This window comes from Pristis pectinata, chromosome 17 (assembly GCF_009764475.1).
Source record: "Pristis pectinata isolate sPriPec2 chromosome 17, sPriPec2.1.pri, whole genome shotgun sequence".
NCBI lineage: Eukaryota > Metazoa > Chordata > Chondrichthyes > Rhinopristiformes > Pristidae > Pristis > Pristis pectinata.
Window position 1 is genome coordinate 13,861,422 of NC_067421.1, and position 22,442 is coordinate 13,883,863.

General features: G+C 42.0%; 1 protein-coding gene across 3 annotated transcripts in view; it reads right to left on the bottom strand.

The window, feature by feature from the left end:
- mlec (malectin) overlaps positions 1 to 2,257 on the bottom strand; it is a 40,054-nt gene extending 37,797 nt beyond the window's left edge. The window contains exon 1 of one of the 3 annotated variants that reach the window (XM_052032288.1): positions 1,836 to 2,257. In XM_052032288.1, the coding sequence (XP_051888248.1) occupies positions 1,836 to 2,106 (271 nt within the window). In that variant the 5' untranslated portion in view covers positions 2,107 to 2,257. The remainder of the gene's footprint in view (positions 1 to 1,835) is intronic. The other 2 variants (XM_052032290.1, XM_052032289.1) reach the window with 2 other exon arrangements.
- Positions 2,258 to 22,442: the final 20,185 nt, after the last annotated feature.

Consider the following 22,442-nt stretch of genomic DNA (forward strand, 5'->3'; position numbering starts at 1 on the left):
TGGGTTGGGATCAATGTCCCAGCAAACTGAACTCAAAAGGAGGTTATAGAGCTTTAACAGCAAAGAGAAGGAAAGTTTAACTGAGTAAAATTACAGCCAAAGGGAAAAAAGTCTGGGCTAGAGAGCACAACAGTGATTAGGGTAAGATCAAGCAGTTTAGTTGTCAAAAAAGTAGATTTTAAAGGAAGATAAAACCCAAAGGATAGTCAAGAAATTGAATAAGAGAGAGAAAGCAGAATCATAAAACAGGGAGTACCAAGCATACTTCTGGACTATCTCTCTGGAGAGGATATAACAAAGGTTTCTTAGGATTCATTTGGAGAAAGAGTTGTTCTACGAGGAAAGATTCCAGTAGAATGGCTTTTTATGGAGCTCAAAAGAATGAAAATTAGGGGATCAAACTCATGATAAGGAAACAGTCTAATTTAGAGTTGGGATGAGGAAAAATATATTCACAGTTAATCGCAAGAATCAGAACTTTAACTCAGATGGCTATGGATATTCAATTGGCAACTGCATTCAAGACTCAAGACCAAGATTGATTTCCTTAATGCACAAAAGTCCAAAGGATTTGAGGAGATGTGGGAAATGTGGTTGTAGCTGACAGTGAATGATAGAACAATCTCGAGGGGCCATGTGGCCTAGTTCTACTTTTTAGTTCTTGCAAGTTCTCAAATTCTCTATGTGGAAGTGGTATGATACTCCATACAATATAATAATCCCAAGATATGGTAATCCACATTTTTGTGCAATAATTGAGTTTAATCAGTCATAGCAAAATGCCAGACATGAAAACAAGACAACCATGTTCATTCAAGGAATGCCATGCCCCACAGAATGCTGACAGAAGAGAATGACACACAACTGAAAATTAGTCTTAAATCAATTAATGAAAATTCTTATAAGATAAATAAAGAGATGCAATGAGAAACAAGGGACTGCAGATGCTGGAAATCTAGATGAAAAACACTATGATGCTGGAGGAACTTGGCAGGCCAGGCAGCATCCATGGAGAAAAGCAGGCGGTCAATGTCAAGGGAGGCAGGGTGGGCACAGGGTGGTGATAGGTAGATGCAGGTAAGAGATAGTGATAGGCAGGTGCAGGGGAGGAGAGGAGAGCAGATCCACTGGGGATGGGTCAAAGGTAAGAAGGAAAGGGTCCTGACCCGAAACGTTGTCCGCCTGCTTCTCTCCACGGATGCTGTCTGGCCTGTTGAGTTCCTCCAGCAACATAGTGTTTTTCCAAAGAGTTGCAATGGTTAGCTTTCCATTTACACTGTTAAGGGGCAAATATAATAAGTCTTAAAGCATATGCTCCATTTTCCATACATATACAGACTAATTTTATATCAGTAATCGGACAGTAGGTGCAACACAGATTTTCCCTAGCAAATGAGCTCATGTATAATAGTGCCTCCACGTAGTAGAGTTTTGGAGAGAAGATGAACTACTTTTTTTTGATCACTTGACTGGAGTGGACAATGGGTAAGAGTAGGTAACTTCATAGGACAAACCCATTTCTACGATCAACGAGGAAAAGGTTACTGGACCTCCCATCTACCCAAACGCTTTTCTCTCCTCTGAACCATCAACCTTCACTTTCTGAAATACACACGCGAGTACTTTGGGGAAACTTTATTGGCCCCTGTGTGTTGCAGATTGGCAAGTTCTCCTCCAACACGGTCGGCGGTGTGCCGGCACCGATGATTAAACGACAGAAAAAACACGTCGCCATTTAAGTGTGATAAAAGCCATGCTTCCACCCCCCCCCCCCCTTCAACCCCCAACCCCTCACACGTTACCCTCCGGGCCTGCTTCCATAGAGCACGGCTTACCCCTGCCTATTTTGCCTTCCAGCGGGTCTCTCTTGAAGTGGATGCCGTGGACGTCGGTGTGAGCCTCCCCTCCGGCATTGATCGCCCAGACCACCTTGTCAGCCTGGGCGCTGGCGCCGAGGCAGGAGCGCGCCGTCACCAGGGCCGCCGTTAGCAACCAGAGGCAGTGTGGGCTTCGAGTGCATGGCTGCCCTCTCCTCATCTCACAATCACCACCTTCGGGCACACAGAATGCACCCAGACCGAAAAATCGCCACACGCTCTCCACCATTCAAAAATAAAACCCACGCTCAACGTGAAGCCCTTCTTCCTCTAAATTTGTTCGCCGCAAGGCCCCCGGAAAAAAAAATCAATTTTTTTTTGCAGGCTGAGGGAGAAGCTCAACCTAACCTGATGGAAGCGAGTAGCTCCGCCGCCTGACTGAATGACAGCCCACTTGCCTAATCAAACATGGACGTTTGCCGCCGGCGGCGCGGGGAACCGCCAATCAGCGCGCCTGGGGGGCGGGACTCCAGCTAGTCAAGTTAGATGACGCGGGGCCACCGGCCTGATCGGTTGGCAAGTTCCAACCGAATGCGGAAGTAGGGTCACTGGTTCAATTGGTGCAAAGTGGGGGGAGGGTTTGAGTTTGTGTTCGTTTCTCTTTGAACTGGTTTCGCTCATGCTATCCCATTTTTAAAAAACGCGTATGATATATCTCTATGCGCATTTTTTCCCCTCGGCTATTCATAGGATGTTGCATTCCCTGCTTAGTTTTCTTAAATCTGGCTGCCAGTTTCCCCCTTGGTGGGAAATGAGTCGATCGCGACCAACCAACCAGAGGGATCCAACGCACACTTATCGCGGGGCAGGGTGGGAGCGGGAGCGAATGAATGAAAGTCGGCATGCGGAGGGCGGGAAGTGGGCGGAGTGTGCGTCAGCGCTGGGTTATTGACACCTCCGTCCCATAGCAAAAACCTGCAGCTGCTGGAAATCAAGGTGAAAAATACCGGCAATACTCAGCGGAACAGGCAGCCGAGAGAGAAGCAAAGTTAATAATCCCTTATGGTCGAGTCGGGTTTGTTATCATAGGCACAGGTGCAATGAAAAACTTATTTGCAGCAGTATTACCGGCACATAATGTGCTATGAGCAGCATTCACAAGATAAACATAAAATATTCACAACTTTTACAAGAAAGAAAACAATTAGAACCAAAAAAATTCCACTGTAATATAAAGTGAAGGGAAGCCACTGTTCTTGAACCTAGTGCTGTGGGCTTTCAGGCTTCTGTACCTTCTGCTTGATTGGATAGAGGGAATCTTTGTTGATGGATGTGGCCTTCTTGAGGCAGTGCCTCATGTAGATACTACCGATGGTGGGGAGAGATGTGCCACTACTCTCCGTAGTTTCTTATGTTCCTGCGCATTTGCATTGCTGTACCAGACCATGATGCAAACAGTCAGAATACTTTCAACAGGACATCTGTAGAAGTTTGTTGGAACTTTCAGGCAAGATTACGTTTATTCCCAGTGGTTAAATATTTAAAGTACACGGTTTAAATTTGTAAAATCAACATATATTGTTCAGTTATGGATGAGGCTTCTAATCAGCTGCAGTGAACCTTTTTTTACTTACCCCCTTAATGGCTCAGTTTAGAATGAATCCAATAACTCACTGTCGCTCAGGATAGGTCTTCTTAGGCAATCCCTTGGAATTGAGGATCACTTGCTTCCACTCTGGTTTAGTGGGTCTGAGGTGCCTAATGAGTAATGTGGAAACTATGGACTATCACAAATGGAGCAGGATGGGCGGGCAATTTCTGAGAATGTGCTCCTTCTCCTATTGATACGGGACTTCCTTCTGTTCCCTGGTAGTCTCTCTCCATGACAGATCTTGGTATAGAATGACTGGTCTGGACACATGAAGGACATGGCCTGTCCAGCTGAGTGTAACTAGGGCCTCAGTGCTGGGGATGTTAATCTGGGAGAAGACACTGACATTGATTTGCTTATCTTTCCAGTGAATTTGCAGTCATTTTGGTCCCCATTACCAATGGATCAAGTTTGTGAAACCCATCAGGTAGCTGGTGTGCAATGGTTGCCCCACATTAAAAGAAACCACACACAAGTAACTTACACTCCATAATATTAAGTCTGAATGTAAGGATCCTGGTGGACAATACACACCAAAAGCAACAGACCTGAATGCTGCTTCACTATCAAAGCTTAGGACTTGCACATAGTACATATAGCTGTGTGTTGGGTTCATTTTTGAGAGAATTACAATTTCCTCTTCACCAGTTGTGTTTTTAGTCTTAAAAAAATGTTGAATGGTTGGAGCCAGTTGTTTAGGAAATAAATTATTTAAAATCCTTTCCCTGGACATTGATATTCATAGGAGTACATGCTTCTGGAAATTTTGATTGGAAATTCTGGTTATTTACTTGTCAACTTCAAGTCAAGTCGAGTTTATTGTCATTTCACAAGAACTGTGAAGTATACAGAGACAAGAAATGCAGATGCTGGAATCTGGAGCAATACACAAAAAGTGCTGGAGGAACTCAGCAGGTCAGGCAGCATCTATGGAGGGAAATAAACAGACGACGTTTCGGGCCGAGACCCTTCATCAGAAGCCAGAATAAGAAGGTGGGGGGAGGGGGAGGAGCATATGCAGGCAGGGGAGAGGTGAGTTCAGGTGATGGGTGAGTCCAGGGGAGAGGGGGAAGGTAGGTGGGTGGGGGAGGGGGGAAGATGTAATAAGCTGAGAGGTGATAAGTAGAAGAGGCAAAGGGCTGAAGGAGGAATCCGGTAGGAGTGGGCAGTGGACCATGGAATAGAGGAGGGGAGGGGAGAAGATGAGATAGGCAAGTCATCAAGGCGGGGGTAGGGAACCACAGGAATAAGGGAAGACAAAGGAGTAGAGGGGAGGAAAAAGAAGGGGAGGGGTTACCGGAAGTTAGAGAAATCGATGTTGAGGCCATCAGGTTGGAGACTCCCAAGGCAGAATATGAGGTTTTGTTCCTCTGAGTCTGGCCTGAACGTGGCAGTAGAGGAGGCCATGGATAGACGTGTCAGTATGGGAGTGGGAAGTATAGGTACAATGAAAAACTTGCTTGCAGCAGCATCACAGGCACAAACAACAAACAATATAAATTATACTAGACAGTGAAGAGAGAGAAAAAGCTGTGTAAAAACAAGACATTAGTGCAAAGAAAAGCCACAATCAGAGACAAGTCCATGGTAGTGCAAGAGGTGGACTGTAGTGTTCCATTGCTGAGGTAGGATTAGGGTTGTGCAGGTCAGTTCAAGAACCTGATGGTTGTAGGAAGGTAGCTGTTCCTGCACCTGGTGGTGTGGGACTTCAGGATTCTGTACCTCCTGCCTGATGGTAGCAACAAGAAGAGGGCATGACCTGCATGGTGGGGATCCTTGATGATAGATGCTGCCTTCTTGAGACAGCGCCTCCTGTAGATCATGTCACTGGTAGGGAGGGCTGTGTCCACTACCCTCTGCAGCCTTTTGTGTTCCTGTGCATTGGAAAAATTGCCATACCAGGCCATGGTGTAATCAGTCAGGATACTTTCAACAGTAGGCCTATAGAAGTTTGTTAGAATATTTAGTGACATGCCAAATCTCCTTAAACTTCAAAGAAAGTAGAGGCGCACCTTCTTCATGATTGCATCCATATGCTGGGCCCAGTATAGGTTATCCGAGATGCTAACACCCAGGAATTTGAAGCTGCTAACTCTCTCCACCTGACCCACTGATGAGAACTGGCACGTGGTCTCCTTTCTGAAGTCAACGATTAGCTCCTTGGTTTAGTTGACGTTGAGCGTGAGGTTGTTATTGCGACACCACTCAACCAAATGTCCTTTCTCAATCCTTTATGCTGACTCATCACCTCCCATGATTCAGCCAACAGCAGTGGTGTCGTCGGCGAATTTGTAGATGGTATTGGAGCTGTGCTTAGCCACACATTCATGAGTGTAAAGAGAGTAGAGCAGGGGGTCTAAGCATGCAGCCTTGAGGTGCACCTGTGCTGATGGTCAGTGAGGAGGAAATGTTGTTACTGATTCATACTGACTGAGGTCTGCTGATGAGGGAGGTACGGAGGCCCAGTTCTTGGAGTGTGGTGATACGTTTGGAGGGGATGATAGTGTTGAATGCTGAGCTGTCATTGATGAACAGCACCTGACATAATCATTACTGTTGTCTGGATGATCCAGAACAGAGTGGAGAGCCAGTGAAGTAGCATATGTTGTGGTAGCAAAATTGAAGGGGATCCAGGTAATTTCTGAGGCTGGAGTTGCTTGGAGCCATAACCAACCTCTAGAAGCACTTCATTATGGTGGATGTAAGCGCTACCGGACGGTATTCATTGAGGCAGGTCACCATGCTCTTCTTGGACACCGGTACAATGGATGCCCTTTCGAAGCAGGGAGGGAACTCAGACTGCAGAAGCGAGAGGTTGAAGATGTCCTTGAATACACCAGCCATTTGGTCTGCACAGATCTTCAGCACTTGGCCGTCTAGGCTGGATGCTTTTCTTGGGTTCACCCTCTTGAAGGATGCTCTGACTTTGGCCTTGGAGACCGAGGTCACAGGGTCGTCAGGAGCTGTGGGGACTTGTGTAGGTGTGTCATTATTCTCCCTTTCAAAGCATGCACAAAAAGCATTGAGCTCATCCGGAAGTGATGCGTCACTGTCAATTATGCTACCCGTTCTTGCCTTGTAGGAAGTGATAGCGTGCGAGCCCTGCCACTGCTGTCGAGCATCCATCTGTGACTCTAGTCTTGAATTGTGACTTCACACTCGCTATGGCCTTCCGGAGGTCGTACCTGGACTTCATGTATGACTCTAGATCATCTGTCCTAAATGCCACAGATCTAGCCTTCAGCAGAGTATGAATCTCCTGGTTCATCCAGGGCTCCTGGTCAGGGAAGACTTGGAATGTTTTTGTGGATACACAGTTGTCCATGCAGTTCTTGAATTTTATTAAAACCAGTAAGAAAACATTTCTTTCAATTGTCTATTAGTTTACCGGGGAAGCAATCAATCACTTTTACAATTGGAAAATGAAAATAAAAACACTGTAGATATTTCAAATACATCATTGTGGGATTAGGGAGCCTTACTGGAAAAGGCTGCAATTGCAACTTCATCTTCAACACTAACATAAATCACTAGCAGGCACAGTAGTGTAGCGGTTAGCATAAAGTTATTACAGTGCCAGCGACCCAGGTTCAATTCCGGACACTGTCTGTAAGGAGTTTGTACATTCTCCCCGTGACTGCATGGGTTTCCTCTGGGTGCTCCGGTTTCCTCCCACATTCCAAAGACCTACAGGTTAGGAAGTTGTGGGCATGCTACATTGGTGCCGGAAGAGTGGCGACACTTGCAGGCTGCCCCCAGAACACACTATGGAAAAGATACATTTCACTGTGTGTTTCGATGTACATGTGACTAATAAAGATCTTATCTTATCTTAGAATCTGGGAAACCATCACTTGCTGTGTGAATCCAACTCTTTGGCACTGAGAATGCATTGCTTTTTATTGGTGAAATCCATCGCTTATGACTTAGGGGATCCATCACTTTTATTGGTTGTATCTGCTCATTTTACAGAGAGTATTTCTATTTTTTTTACCATAAATGTTGATTACCAATACTGTGACTGGCAAGTATTTTCCAGTGTTGAATCCATCACTTTTATCACAGCAATCCATCACTAACGCTGTCGAAATTCATTGGTTTCACTTGTTTAATTTGTCACTTTTATTCTGAGAATTCATCCATTTTACTTTGAGGAACCATCACATGTACCATGGTAATCCATCTGATTTACTGTGGAAATCTATCACCTCCTACTTTAGGAACCCATCACTTTTACTGCATAAGACCTTTTTTATAAACCTTCTTGTTAACTTACTTTGGAACACAATTATAACCAGGAAACAAAACATTTCAATTTTTTAGACACTATTAAATATCCATTTACTCTGACAGCAAGGGATTCCCACAGTAAAGGTTCTGGATGACATAAGTTAAAGAAATCCATTCCCACCATACTAGTGATGGATACCCTTAGTAAAGTGAGGAATTCTTCAAGTGAAAGTAACAGATTCGATCAGTAAAAGTGACAGATTCTTTCAGCAAAAGTGATGGATTTGCATATTCTAACAAAATAATGCCAGTGGTGGCTTGAAAATAAATTTGTAATTGTAAACTTTGCCTAATACTCTCCAGTTTTCTTCAGCTTGTTCTTCAATTCCATGTTGCATTCTTAAAAGACCCTTAACATATACTTTTCACATTTCCTACTGTAAAAGTGATTGGTTCCCACAGTGATGCTCTGGGAGATGAATGTTTTTCAATGCAGGAATTAATAAGGTTTTTGTGGCAATCCATCACATCTTTGGTCTGCCCAAAAACTCGTTGGTCTTCCAGCACAGCGGGATGTCTATAAGGGAATGGTGCAGATTAGCACAGTACAGGCTGTAGGAGTACATGCTGAGGGATGCTCTGAAGCTCGGTGCAGCCAATGCTAAGGATCTGTGGGAAGGACCACAGCCTGGGCTCCTTCTGCTACTGCACATGGAGGGGAAGAGTTGGGTGGGGAAGCCCCTTGAACAATGAAAAGGACGTATCACCCCAGGAGGCTACACGAGTGGCGTGATGCTATGTTTGTTTGTCTGTTTTTCACTTTCTTAAAAAGTTTACACTACTGAATGTAACGACCATGAATGTAAAAGATTTTTGCACTGTTTCTTCCTTTGTATATATTTATTATGAATAAAATTTATTTTTGAAATAAAAAAATCACAACTAAGTTGAGGACCCATCACTTTTATTGTTGGAAACTGCAGCTTTCACTGAGAGAATTCTTCGTTCTTATGATGACTGTTCACCATAAGAACAGTGGATGTTCCTTTATCTTGACTATGGGAGGGATTCCATCATTCATTCTGTGGAGTCATTACTTCTCCTATGGTAATCTCTAGTTTTACTGTAAGAATCTAGCACTTATTATTAATAAAATATATTGCATTTATGTGAGAATCCAAGACTTTTTTACTGTGGAAAACCATTCCCCCCCATTGTTTTTATTGTAGCAATCAAACAATTTTATTATGGGAATCCATCTCTTTTACTGAGTGAACTCATTAATACTGTGGGAGTTTATCATTTTTATTGTTCATTATCATTATTATGACTGTGAAAATCCATCACATTTGTTTCTTCTATTTTTACTGAGGATGTCTATCACTTGTACAGCACAAATCTGTTATATTATATTTTGGGAATCCATCCTTACACAACTTACTGTGGCTTGAATATAAATTTGAAAATGTAAACCTATATTGTGGAAAAGGTTGTCCATGGATACAAGATTTTACACAGTTTACGAATGATGTAAAATTTTACATCCATGGACATTGAACAACATTGATGTACCTGGTATAGGGTGCTTCAGACCATCTTCCTTCTTTGGGCAGGGTACAATGGATGAGGCAGCACCCAATTCTGCAAGCAGACACTTAGTCATGATTGTGGGTCATTAATCAATGTTGCGTTCAATCTCTGCCTCAAAGGGGTGTGATGAGGGGAGCTGTCTGGCTTCCCTGAGGGTCCCTTAAAGGCCCTCATTAAATCTTATGCCAGCAATGCCAAAGGTTGATTTGTTACTGTAGCTCCAGCAGAATTCAAGGACCTGAGTAAGGAAACTACTTGTGCCATCTGAGGTTTGGCAGAGAAGACAGGTAGAGCAGCAAGGCACTACTCCCCCTTTAAAATGATGGCTTGAGCCCGGCAGTATAATACCCAGCATACACTAGGGACATTGAGAATAAGAAAATGACTCTATTGTTGGGCTTTGGGATGGAACCACTGACTTGAGCAAGACCAAGCTGTGTTTCTGCTCCACTGCCCCTACGTAACAGTCATTCTGGGATAAAATGTTTTTCCCTCATAGGAACCAAGACCGTTTCTTGATGGTGAAAAGCACTGATGAACTTCATCCTTATCATCATGCTGATTGTACAGTTATTGAGAAAATACAATTGAGCTGATCTTGACAAGCGTTGGTAATGTAAATCATATATGCAAATCGTATATGAGGGGATGGTATGTTAAGTTCTGAGTTTCCTGCATGCGTAATATTTTCCCCATCTCGTTCCTGCCTGGAAGACAGTCTTACACACGATTGTCTTCCTGTCACTGGAGAATATAGTGGAGGAGGCTCCAAGCCAAATACATGGAGGGATCCTGCAAATGGGTTAGTGAGAACATGAGAAAGTTTATAAGGGTTGGCGCCCACACCTGGAGGGAATCTGATACTGGTGGGCAGGGTCTGGGTGATGGAGGGTGTCTCATCCTAGAAGTGGGGAGTCTCATATGTGGAGAAGGGAGCTTGTAGGGGGTTATGTGGTAGTGGAAGGAGGGCAGGGGGTGGGGGGGGGCTGAAGATTGGAAATGAGAGGTGGAATTGGTTGCAGGGAAGACCCCATTTTGATTCCTGATCCATTCTGAATATTTTGCAATCAATTAAATAATGTCTTTTGACACACTGCTGTTGTAGTATAAGAAACATGGCAGTCATTTTGTGCATTGCAATCTCCCACAGATGGCAAGTGTTGTGTGAAATCGTTCTTTTCTGTCTTAAGAATCAAGGAATCTGAACACGAGCTTTGTAGACCAAAACTAGTTTAATCACAAAGGCAAACGTGGGACAGAATGGATGGGAACAGACACACGCTCACTCACGCACAGGATATCACGAACACGAAAGGGAAATCGCAACTGGGGTAAGGTACACTTACACACACACACTGATACAAACAAGCACACAATAACAATGTACAACTTCAGGATATAACACTTCAATGCCTGTCCCACACTAGCATTGGTCCTTAACGCTCCCCGAGTCTGAGTGAAATGCTCCCTGACCATGCGGTGATGCACTCTTACCAATAACCTCTGCAGCGTTGTCTCACTACTCCTGGGGTCGTCAAAAGAGGAAGGGCTAGTGGATGCAGCCATTTTTATGGTGCTAGGAGGCTGGGTGGAGCCTCACTGTTGCAATTTAAATGAGCCAATGGTGTGGGAGTCAAAGAAAAAGGTTCCAGTCACAGCCAATGGTCAGGGAGGTTCAGAGACAAAGGGTACTGGTCAGGCCAGTTCAGAGTGGTCAGGCAAGTTCAGAGGCAAAAGGTACTCTCACACCTGAGGGGGGGGGGGGGGGTGGAGCCGCACCTTGATTGACAGTAGTATCACTTCCGATAAGAGGAGCAATGCTTTCCTCCGGTTAGTGGGGGTCATTGTCGTTACTGTCACGTGACAGCCATGTGGATTTCTCACAACAGCAAGTGATCATTTTGGGTGTTATCTGAAGGTTAACCTTTGCTTATGACAAGCAGAACACCTCCGCTCCTCTTCAAATATTAGTGGACCTCTTCCAAACATTTGTGAGGACAGACAGAGATTTCCTGACCTTCTGACTGAGAGGTAGGATTACTGCCAGCTGAGTCACTTCTGACACTTAAGCTAAGACTTTTTGCTGAGTCTACATGTAAGTAACAATAACATAATCATGATCTTGGGATGGATAAACCCTAGTGAACCAGCCTGGTGCAAATCACTAAAGGTTTACTCAGGTTCTGGAGAAATAAAGTCAATATATTTTTGGAACTATACTCTTTAAAAATCCAATGTGCACTAACATATTCCTGCCAGCAAACACTGAATGCTACAAAAAGATGTAAAAGATACTGATATGCAAGAAGGGACACATTTAACTGTCAAGATAAATGAGATGCAGTCCTATGTTTGCCAAGTATGAGGGAAATTACTTTCTACCAGCCTGGAGATGAAAGTCATATAATGGTTATACACCAGGGGTAATTAGATTAGGAAATGTATCCAGTAGCGTGCATGTAAGATACTATGGAAAGCAATAACCTAAGAAATATAACCAACAGGAATGTTTAAATCACCAACTCGAGTCTGTCTAGTATTATTAATCGTAAAGAGATGTGGCCCACTGAGTCCATGCCAACCATCAAGTGCCCATTTTTATACTAATCCTACCCGAACCCATTTTATTCTTCCCATATTCCCATCAACTCCCCCTGAGGTTCTACCACTCATCTTCACACAAGGGGCAATTTACAGTGGTCAATTAACCTACCAACTTGGATGTGGGAGGAAACTGGAGCACTCAGAGGAAACACACACAGTGACAGGGAGAACGTACAAACTCCACACAGACCGCACCGGACATCAAGATTGAACCAGAGTCACTGGAACTGTGAGGCAGCAGCTCTACTAGTTGGACCACTGCGCCACCCTCCTTCTCCCCTCCTCGCCCTCTCTATTGCAGGTGGACACTGTCATTCTTAATGTTTTAGTGCCTTGCTAAAATGAAAACCTTAATCCAAATGAAGATGGTGGGTTTTAGATTTTCAGTTCAAATCCCTGGTCCAAATTGTAAATGAGAAGTTGATAGCTTGAAGCAATAAATGAGAGAGGAGAATAGTCAAATATACACGTTAGTGGGAGCATGAACCATAAAATTATTGTGCCCTTACTCATTTATCTCTTAACAAGACTGGCTTCTAGACCCACCGAGATTATTTAAATTGCAGCCTTGTTGACTCCACTTTAACACTTGTAATATAGAATTGATGTGTATTTTACAGGAGTAGGCTCTTCAAGCCTGCTCCACAATTTAACAGCTGGTCTGATTGTATCTTAGTTCTGCATTCCTCTTTACCTATAGTAACCTTTCACTCTCTTGCTTATCAGGAACCTTATCTACCTCAGCCGAAAAATATTCAAAAAAATCTGCTTCCACCACTCTTTGAGGAAGAGAGTTCCAAAGACTCTTAACCCTGACTGAAAAAAATCTGCCTTGTTACACATGGCACACAACATCCTACCCGATTCAAGTTTTTAAGTGGCTGTTCTGCAAGTCTATCTAGCAAATCTTGCATCAGAACCACATTATGAAGTATAAGCACTAGTGTACAGAGCTGTGGCAACTGAGGCAGGGTGTGAACCAATGGCCAGTTTTGATAGTTTGATAATATTATTTAATGTGTTGAGACAAAAAAATTAAAACTACCTTTGTTACATGAATTAAAACAAAACAAATGATAAAACTAAAAAACGCAACAACTATAAAAATTAAAAACTAGTTGCACAATTAAAAAAACTAAAGTGATATAACTGAGAAGAGCATAATGTATCATGTGTCCCTAATACAAAATCATAAAATTTCTATTGTTCCAATTAATGCAGCCCTGGATACTGTGGAGGAAAACCTCCTAAAAGTTCTTGTCGCCAAGGAAGTGCATAAGAGAATCATTCCTAGAAAACTATTTACCCCTTGCACCAACAACAAAACCATAAAATTGTACCTAAATATCAGACTGCACCATAAGAACAGCATAAAAGCATATTTACTGATTTCTTGGTGTTTGATCTCCCTAATGATCCACTTTGTCTTTAAGCCTATTAGTTATGCCCACCGATGCTACACCATTATCCTTCCTAAAGATCACACCCAGAATCCATGACTTTCCATCGCCACCAACAAACCCGGGTTCTTTGAACACTATCTATTCATACTGAGTAGCCTTCTTGCACAATAACCCCAGGACTTTATTATGCCCCTTAATCCTAGTATTCTTGACAGCAAAGCAGACTTATGAAAATTACCCTAGAGCCTGGTCTGCATGTTTTATCCAGGACGCGATTACTTAGAGTCATAAAAAGATACAATATGAAAATAGGCTCTTTGACCCATTGAGTCCGCACCAACCATCAATCACCTATTCACACTAATCCTACATTAATCCTATTATTTTTCATTCTTCTGACTTTTTTTTAACATACTCCCTTCATTCTTGTCAATTCTCTCTAGATTCTACTTAGTGAAAAGTAAAACAGAAAGTGGAACAAAAACCTAGGAGGTCAGTTAGCATCTGTGGGTAGAAAAACAGTCAACATTTCAGTTCTGAACCTTTATCAAAACTGGAAAGAAAGATGCAAGTTAGATTTTTATAGGAGAGAAGGTGGGAGAGGGATGTGTAGAACAAAGAAAGTAGCTATGATAGAATAAGTCAAAATGGCTTCATGGGAACAGTTATCAGCATATTAATCTTCTGTGTGTGTGTAACAAGTTGTGAGTAGTAAGATGGTGAGTTCATCTTATCCGGCAGGCTAGATCTGTGGAAAAGAAAACACAGCAGGCCAGGCTGCATCTGTGGAAAGCGAAACAGTTAATGTTTCAATTGAGGGACCCTTCATCAGACTTGAGAAAGAGATAAGTAAGTTAGTCTGAGTAAGAGCAAAATGTGGGTGAAACCAAGGGGATTTCTCTGATAGAGAGAACAGATGTGGCATACGGCACTATGGTTGTGCAATTTATTGTGGATGTGGTTTTGGCAAACTGGGACAAGTTCAGCAGGCCAGATTATAAACAGAGAGAAAGAGGAAAAAAAGGATGGCAGTCAGAAATAGTTCTTAGATAGACAGGAAAAAAGATCATGTTATCTAAAGTTAGAGAATTCAATATTAAGTCTGGAAGGCTACAACGTGCCCAGATGTTAGAAGAGATGATATTCCTCGAGCTTGCATTAGGTCTCATTATAACAGTTCAGGAGGCCACAGACAGAGAGATCAGAGATCAGAGTGGGAGTGGGATGGTGAATAAAATGGCAGGCAATTGGAAGCTCAGGGTCATTCCTGTGGATTGAGTGCAGGTGCTCTACAAGGCAATCACCTAATCTGTCTTTGGTTTCTCCAATGTACAGGAGACCACATTGTGACCACCAAATGCAATACACCAGATGCAAGTGAGTCGCTGCTTCAGTCGCTGAATGATGGGAAGGGAAGACGTAAAGGGACAAGTGTTGCACCTCTTGCAGTTCCATGGAAAAGTATCATATGACAGGGAGTGGTAGTTTCAGTACTAAATACTGAAAGTGGAGAGAAAGTTAATATTTGTCAGTGGTGGAATCTTGTTGGAACTGGTGGAAATCATGAAAGATGATATGTTGAATGCAGAGGCTGGTGGGGTAGAAGGTAAAGACCAGAGGAATTATCTTTTTATTCTGTCCAAAGCAGAAGGGATGAGAGTAGAGGTGCGGGAAATAGATGAGATGAGTTCAAGTGCCCTGTCCTGTGTGGTACAAGGGAAGCCATGTAAGACATAGGTGGAGGAGTAGGAAGTATTGAAGAAACAGAAAGGTTGCAGAGAGACTTGGACAGTTTAGGAGCATGGGCAAAGAAATGGCAGATGAGATTCAATGTTGAGAAATGTGCGGTGGTACACTTTGGAAGAAGAAATAAACGGGCAAATTATTATCTAGATGGGGAGAAAATTCAAAATACAGAAGTGCAAAGGGACTTGGGGGTCCTCGTGCAAGATACCCTAAAGGTTAACCACCAGGTTGGATCGGCGCTAAGAAAAGCGAATGCTATGTTGGCATTCATTTCGAGAGGTATAACGTATAAAAGTAAAGATGTGTTGATGAGGCTCTATGGGGCACTGGTGAGATCTCATTTGGAATACTGTGTGCAGTTTTGGGCCCCTTATCTTAGGAAGGATGTGCTGATGTTGGAGAGGGTTCAGAGAAGATTTATGAGGATGATTCCCGGAATGAAAGGGCTTACATACGATGAGCGATTGTCAGCTCTTGGGCTGTACTCATTGGAGTACAGAAGAATGAGAGGGGACCTCAGAGAAACATTTCGAATGTTGAAAGGACTGGACAGAGTAGATGTGGCGAAGTTGTTTCCCTTGGTGGGTGAGTCCAGGATGAGAGGGCACAGTCTTAGAATTAGAGGGTACCCATTTAGAACAGAAATGAGGAGAAATTTCTTTAGCCAGAGGGTCATGGATTTATGGAATTCATTGCCACATACAGCTGTGGAGGCCCAATCATTGGGGGTATTTAAGGAGGAGATTGATAGGTATCTAATTAGTCAAGGTATCAAGGGATATAGGGAAAAGGCGGGAATTGGGGCTAGATGGGAGAATAGTTTAACTCATTGTGAGGTAGTGGCGCAGACTCGATGGGCCGAATGGCCTATTTCTGCTCCTTTGTCTTGTGATCTTGTGACATTTCAGAGGCACCTGTGCGGAATGCAAAGGGGACAAAAGAGTTGAGAGTATGGAATGGAGTCCTTACGGGAGGAAGCGTGGAAGGAAATATAATCAAGCTAGCTGTGGGCTTGTAGTAGAAGCTTACTTGCCACAAAACTACCCTTAGCTAGAAAGGTATTCATTCGTAACAACATTGCATTAATAAAATTTGAATGCTTAAATGGGACATAGTCGCTAAGCCGACTGTTTGAAACACTATCCCTTTTAAAATATGAAATTCAAATGACCTGATAGGGTAGACCTGGCCCCACTTTATATTCCCTATCTTGACGATTACTAACTTTAATAAGGGAATCATTTCTGTCACGGCCGCCTCAAAATTCTTGACACCACCCACGTCTCCATTAAAACAATTCACATTCTTTTACTTGGTAATAATATCGTCTCAATTATTACTGGTATAATCAAAGGAGCAGGAGTCTAAGCCCAATAACTTTCTAATAATTGAATTGGAATTTGAACTTCCAATCCAGAGAAACCAAGTTCTCCATCTCTAGAAGATAAAGCTCCATTATTAATGCAAGTGGATAGATACAGCATTTTCTTTGATGTTCCTCATATTTTCGTAGTTTCAGCCAGGTATTCTATGAACCCGTGGATAAAATTAACAAATAATAACACCAGGGAATCATATGAATTTTAAAATCTTAAATTTCTGAGTAGGTTTAAGACTTACTTTAAACAAATTCTTACCACACAATGCTAATTTCAACATCCATCCATCGCTTACACAGCCAATGACCTAACCTGGCAACGAGATACTTTTCAAATGATCCAGCGGCAATAAAATCTAGATGGGGAAACAAGAGACTGCAGATGCTGGAATCTGGAGCAACACACAAGCTGGAGAAACTCAGCAGGTCTGGCAGCATCTATGGAGGGAAATGGATAGTCAATGTTTCGGGTCAAGGCCCTTCATCTGGACTGCAATAAAATCCAGCTCGATATTATTAATTTTCCATCTATCAACATTATTATAAACAAAAGTCTTATACCTCGAAGGCATATAAAATCCTGCCTTTGATAATATTGGGAATACCTCCACACTGCAGCCAAAAAATAAAACTGCACTAAAATATCTAATTCAATTTTCATGACCTCCTTCAATTTTAAACCATCCAGGCCAGCAGCCATGAGACTTGTGTAATCTTGGCAGCACTAACTATTTTTAACAAATCCTCTTTATTGGCCTTACTTAGACAAGGGCTAAACTTAGCAATCTCTGCTTTGTTATTACTTAAAGCACGTTGAGATTCATAAAATTCTTCTAAAATATCAACCCCTGAAGGACAGTCCCTTAACAGGAGCAACTATTACCTGTCTAGTTAGTGCGCTCCTACTCTCTGCAAGTGCTTTTTATGTTCTTAAATATTCGCTCTTCCACCCAGCATATCTTTCCTTGGCCCCTGAATTAAAATTCACCTTTCTTATAGATCTAGCTTTATCTTGTCCACACCAGAGATTTCCATTAACATTTATTGTGCCAAGATCAACCAGTAAACTCAAAATCTTCGACAACAGTTCAATACATTGTAAACAACTATTAGAATCTTTCCCGTTGACTAAAATAGACACCCCACTTAAAAACTGTGCAATTGAGACCTTATTTATACTAATCTCATCCTGAAAGATTATACCTCTATCAGAAAATTTAGATGTGCTAATATTTACCCCACCAGCACCAGACACCATATTATTAAAATTATATACTGCAAACACTGGAAAGACTTAATTCTTTCCAGCTCATTGGTAACATGATTACATTTACTCACCTTAACTTACAATTACCGTAATGACAAGCTGTGACGTAATATTCATCGGTCTTACTGCATCTTGAACATTGGACTCTAATGGACACATTAAAATGTTTCCTACAGCAGTGTTTAAAAAAATGCATTAAAAGCTACAAAACCTTTGTTACGTGACTCACAACAGAACTGTTGTATAAGATAAACTGCCCTGATTTTCACTAGATCATCTACTTGGGTACTGACAATAGTACTCTCTTTGGGCAAAAGACTTGTTCACACTTTGCCTCTTACCACTTAAAACTAACACATTAAAACTGGCATCTAAAACCTTAAAATGCAAGGTGTTAAAATCCTCCAATAAAATATAAAAACTGTTTTGGTCTGGCCTTTCAAAGATGGTTAAAATATCAAAATTGTTATTAAAATAGATCATTGGGCTACATAGGTTATACTAAGTGTTCAAATTCTCACTTCATTTTTCATCCTCACCGCTCATCAGAGGTAGCTCAGGAGTTAAACATTTCTCTACTAGGATAATGTCATCCTCATAAGTTTGTGTACTTGAGGTCTTGCCAACCTAGCTGGGTTAAACATAGCCTGTCCACAGTAAGTGTACTTAGCCATGGTATCCCTGTGGAGACCCCAGCAGAGGTCCTTTTTATCCCGAAATTTCCCCAAACGGACTGCGACCCTTACTTAGGATGCTCACCAACACTCCTTTACTGCTAAGTTAAGCTATGCACATACTCACCTAACTTCTAACAGCTCCATTTAGCCAGCAGAATGGCAGAACCGGTGAAGCAGTTGCCCATGAGGAACCGCTTGGAGGTAGGACTTCACAGATATGAAGTTATAGTTCACCATGACTCACTATAGTAATCAGTATCCTATTTGGTGGGTAAGGCCACTGTCCATATATCCCGACTTCTCGCTGATTACTTCCTCCCAGTGACCCCTAGATCTAGAATCTCGGGCAAGAGGAAATGTCTTCACCTTGTCAAAACTCTTCAGGATCTTGTATGTTTCAATCAAGTCTCTTTACAGTCTTCCAAACTACAGCAGATACAAGCCTAACTTGTCCAACTTTTCCTCACAAGACAACTTGCCCATTCTAGGTATCAGTCTAGTAAACCCCTGAACAGCATAAAATGCATTAGCATCCCTCATTAAATAAGGAGAACAAGGAGTGTCTCAGTTGTGGTCTCAGCAATGCCCTATGTAACTGAAGCAAAACTTTCCTACTTTTGTATTCAATTCCATTAACAACAAAGGATAATATTGTTACCTTTCCTAGCTACTTGCTGTACTTGTATACTAGCCTTTACTGAATTGTGCACCAGGACACCCAGATCCCTCTGCATTGCAGAGTTCTGCAATCTCTCTCCATTTAGATAACATGCTTCTCCATTATTTTTCCTGCCAATATGGATCATTTTTCATTTTCCCAAATTATATCTCATTTTTCAGATTTTCTTAACCTTTCTGTATCCCTTTGCAACCTCCTTTTTCCTCTTCACAACTTATTCTCCTACCTATCTTTGTGTCGTCGGCAAATTTAGCATCCAAACCTTTGGTCTCTTCATCTGAATCATTTATCAGAATCAGGTTTATTATCACTGACATATGTCGTGAAATTTGTTGTTCTGCGGTAGCAGTACAGTGCAAGACATAAAAACTACTGTAAGTTACAAAAATAAATAAATAGTGCAAAAGAGGAATAATGAGGTAGTGTTCATGGATTCATGGCCCATTCAGAAATCTGATGATGGAGGGGAAGAAACTGTTCCTGAAACATTGAGTGTGGGTCTTCAGGCTCCTGTAGCTCCTCCCCGACGGTCGTAACGTGAAGAGGTGTGTCCTGGATGGTGAGGGCTCTTAATGATGGATGCCGCCATCTTGAGGCACCGCCTCTTGAAGATGTCCTTGATGGCGGGGAGAGTTGTGCTCACAATGGAGCTACAAAAACCGATTGTAAAAAGTTGAGGGTGCAGCACAGAGCCCAATAGCACACCAGCCATTACATCATCCCAGCCAAAAATAGACCTTTTTATGCCTACTCGTTATTTCCTGTTAGTCAGCCTATCTTCTATCCATGTCAATATGTTACCCTCTATGCCTAGAGCATTATTTTCCACAATAACCATTGATGTTGCATCTTAGAAATGCCTTCTAGACATTTATGCATAGTGCATATTTTCTGCAAACTTTAATGAAGACGGTGACTAAAAGAGAAAATGATAGTTATGGACAACAGATCAGATGTGCCAAGAAATAGAGTTTAGCAGCACCAATGTTCACAAAGCTCCGTTTTCAGTGTGGAGTAGAGGAATACTTTCAGTGTGGAGTAGAGGAACTATATACAAGAATACTAGAAGTACTGGTTTTTCAAATTCCCTGCAAAGAGTTGTGGGGATGGTTGTGGTGTAGGGTGCAGCAGAAAGATTTCTGTAAGTGAATGAATGAGAATAGCTCTTTGACTTGGAAAGGTACATTCTACTCCTTCCGGCCCACAAGCAACTGGGCAACCAACTAATGTATGTTAAAATTAGAAACGATGTTACAAGAAGACAAAGAACCTCCTGAAAAGGTTTTAAGAGCTGGGTCATCTCCACTGCATAGACTGGTGGCAATATCCTCCCTCCATTATAACCAAAAGGGGTATGGGTTCAAGGCTGATTAAGTTTGGGTTTCTCATTTTGAATTTTTTTCCAAGACCTAGTCTGCCCTGTTAGGTTGATGTGAAAATTCCAAAGGCTCTATTTATATGGGAGCATTGGAATCTGTTCAAGCTCATCAAGTCCTGATGCACGACTTTGACCCGAAACCTCAACAATTCTTTCTCCACACCCACAGATGTTGCCCAACCCATTGAGTTCCTCCAGCAGATCGTTTGTTGCTCAAGCTCATCATACATTGTTAATCCTTCAGTCATCAGCAATTGAACAAGATGTCTGGTCATTATTCATTGCTGTTTCTTGGGTCTTACTTTCTGCATTCTGGTTTGTGTGTTACCTATATTACAACAGTGACAATGTTTCTAAAGTATCATAGGTACCTCATTGGTTGTAAAGTACTTTGGGATGTTCTAAGGTTTTGAAAAATATTGTATAAATGCAAACATTTCTTTCTTATTAATGTATTTATTTACACAGTAGCTTTATCTCTTTACGTTATTGTGTCATTTCATTTTTCTACTCTTAAAAAAGGCATACATAATTAAAGGTTTGTCTTTGTCATTTTTAAGTTCTTTGTACTCTATGGAGTTTACCCTAAATATTATGTAGATCAAACAGTTGCATTACTTTGCCCAGTCTGTTCCTTGGACAATCTTTTGTCCAGCTGAAAGTATCACACGCCTCAACTTGCATCAACCCTTATATGCAAATAAGAAAGAAAACAATTCACAGGAATTCTTGCAGGTTGCTTTAGCAATAGGGATAACTAGAGAAATGAAATTGCCAGCAGCTTCCCTCCTCACCCTTCTCCTGCTTCCTCTATTTGTTCTTATTGTATACTCTAAGAATTTTCGATTTTTCTTTCTTCATTGTCCTGCCTGCAAAACCATCACTCACACCACTACTCCAGACCTCATCTTCCATCCTTAAACCTACATCTACTTAGTTCCCTGTGGGAAGTGGTGAGAATCAAATAGTTTCCTAAAGCCGTTCCCCTTTTCACCCTGTCTGCTTGCCTTGATGAAATTTAAAGTTAGAATGCAGACACCTGGTAAAATATAAAAAGCATAGGCATGGAACAAAAGGGGAAATTAGGTAAGCAAAGAAAAGGAATAAAAAATATTGTTAAGTAAAATCAAAGAAAATCTCAGGATGTTCTATAAGAACATTAGGACAAAAAGGATAACTAAGTAAAAGCACAGGGGAACAGCTAATAGAGCTGCTACCACATAGCTCCAGCGACCCAAGTTCATTCTTGACCTTCAGTGCCATATATGTGGAGTTTGCACATTCTCCCTGTGACTGCACAGGTTTTCTCCAAATTCTCCAGTTTCCTCCCACATTTCAAAGCCACGTGGGTGGTTGCCTTATTGCCACTGTAAATGTGCAGATGAGTGGTAGAATCTGGGGTGAGTTGATAGAAATGTGGATAAAATAAAAAAGGATTGGTGTAGCATTAGTGTAGATGGCTGGTATGGCCTCACTGGGGTGAAGGACCATGCTGTATGATTCCAGTAGGGCCTTTTAGGGACCAAGAAAGTAACCTCATTGTAGAGGAGGAGGAGGAAGTGGGTAATTTTCTTAAAGGATGCTTTGCAGCTGTCTTGACAATGGGGTGGGAGATTGTAGGATGGGGGGATGGTGCTACTGCTGTTAAGGAGGGAGAGTGTGAAATATTGGATAGGATGAGCATAGTAAAAAGAATAGATAATAAGGTGTCCAGCATTTTTGAAAGTGCATAAATTGTCAAGCCTGTATGCCCCAGGCTGTTAAAAGAAGTAAAGAAATTGCATCATTTTTCAACCACTCCTGGCTATAAGGGTGCATCAAAGGATTGGATGTTGCACAGTTGTTTAAAAAGGGAGGAAGGGATGAAGTGAGTAAATGTAGGTCAGTTAGCTTACTTAACATCGACTGCTTTCATCGTCATTTGCAGATGCTGCCTAACCCACTGAGTTCCTCCAGCATCTTGTTGCAGCTTATCTTCAGTAGTGGACAAATTATTGGAATCAATTCTGAGGGGGGGGTTTA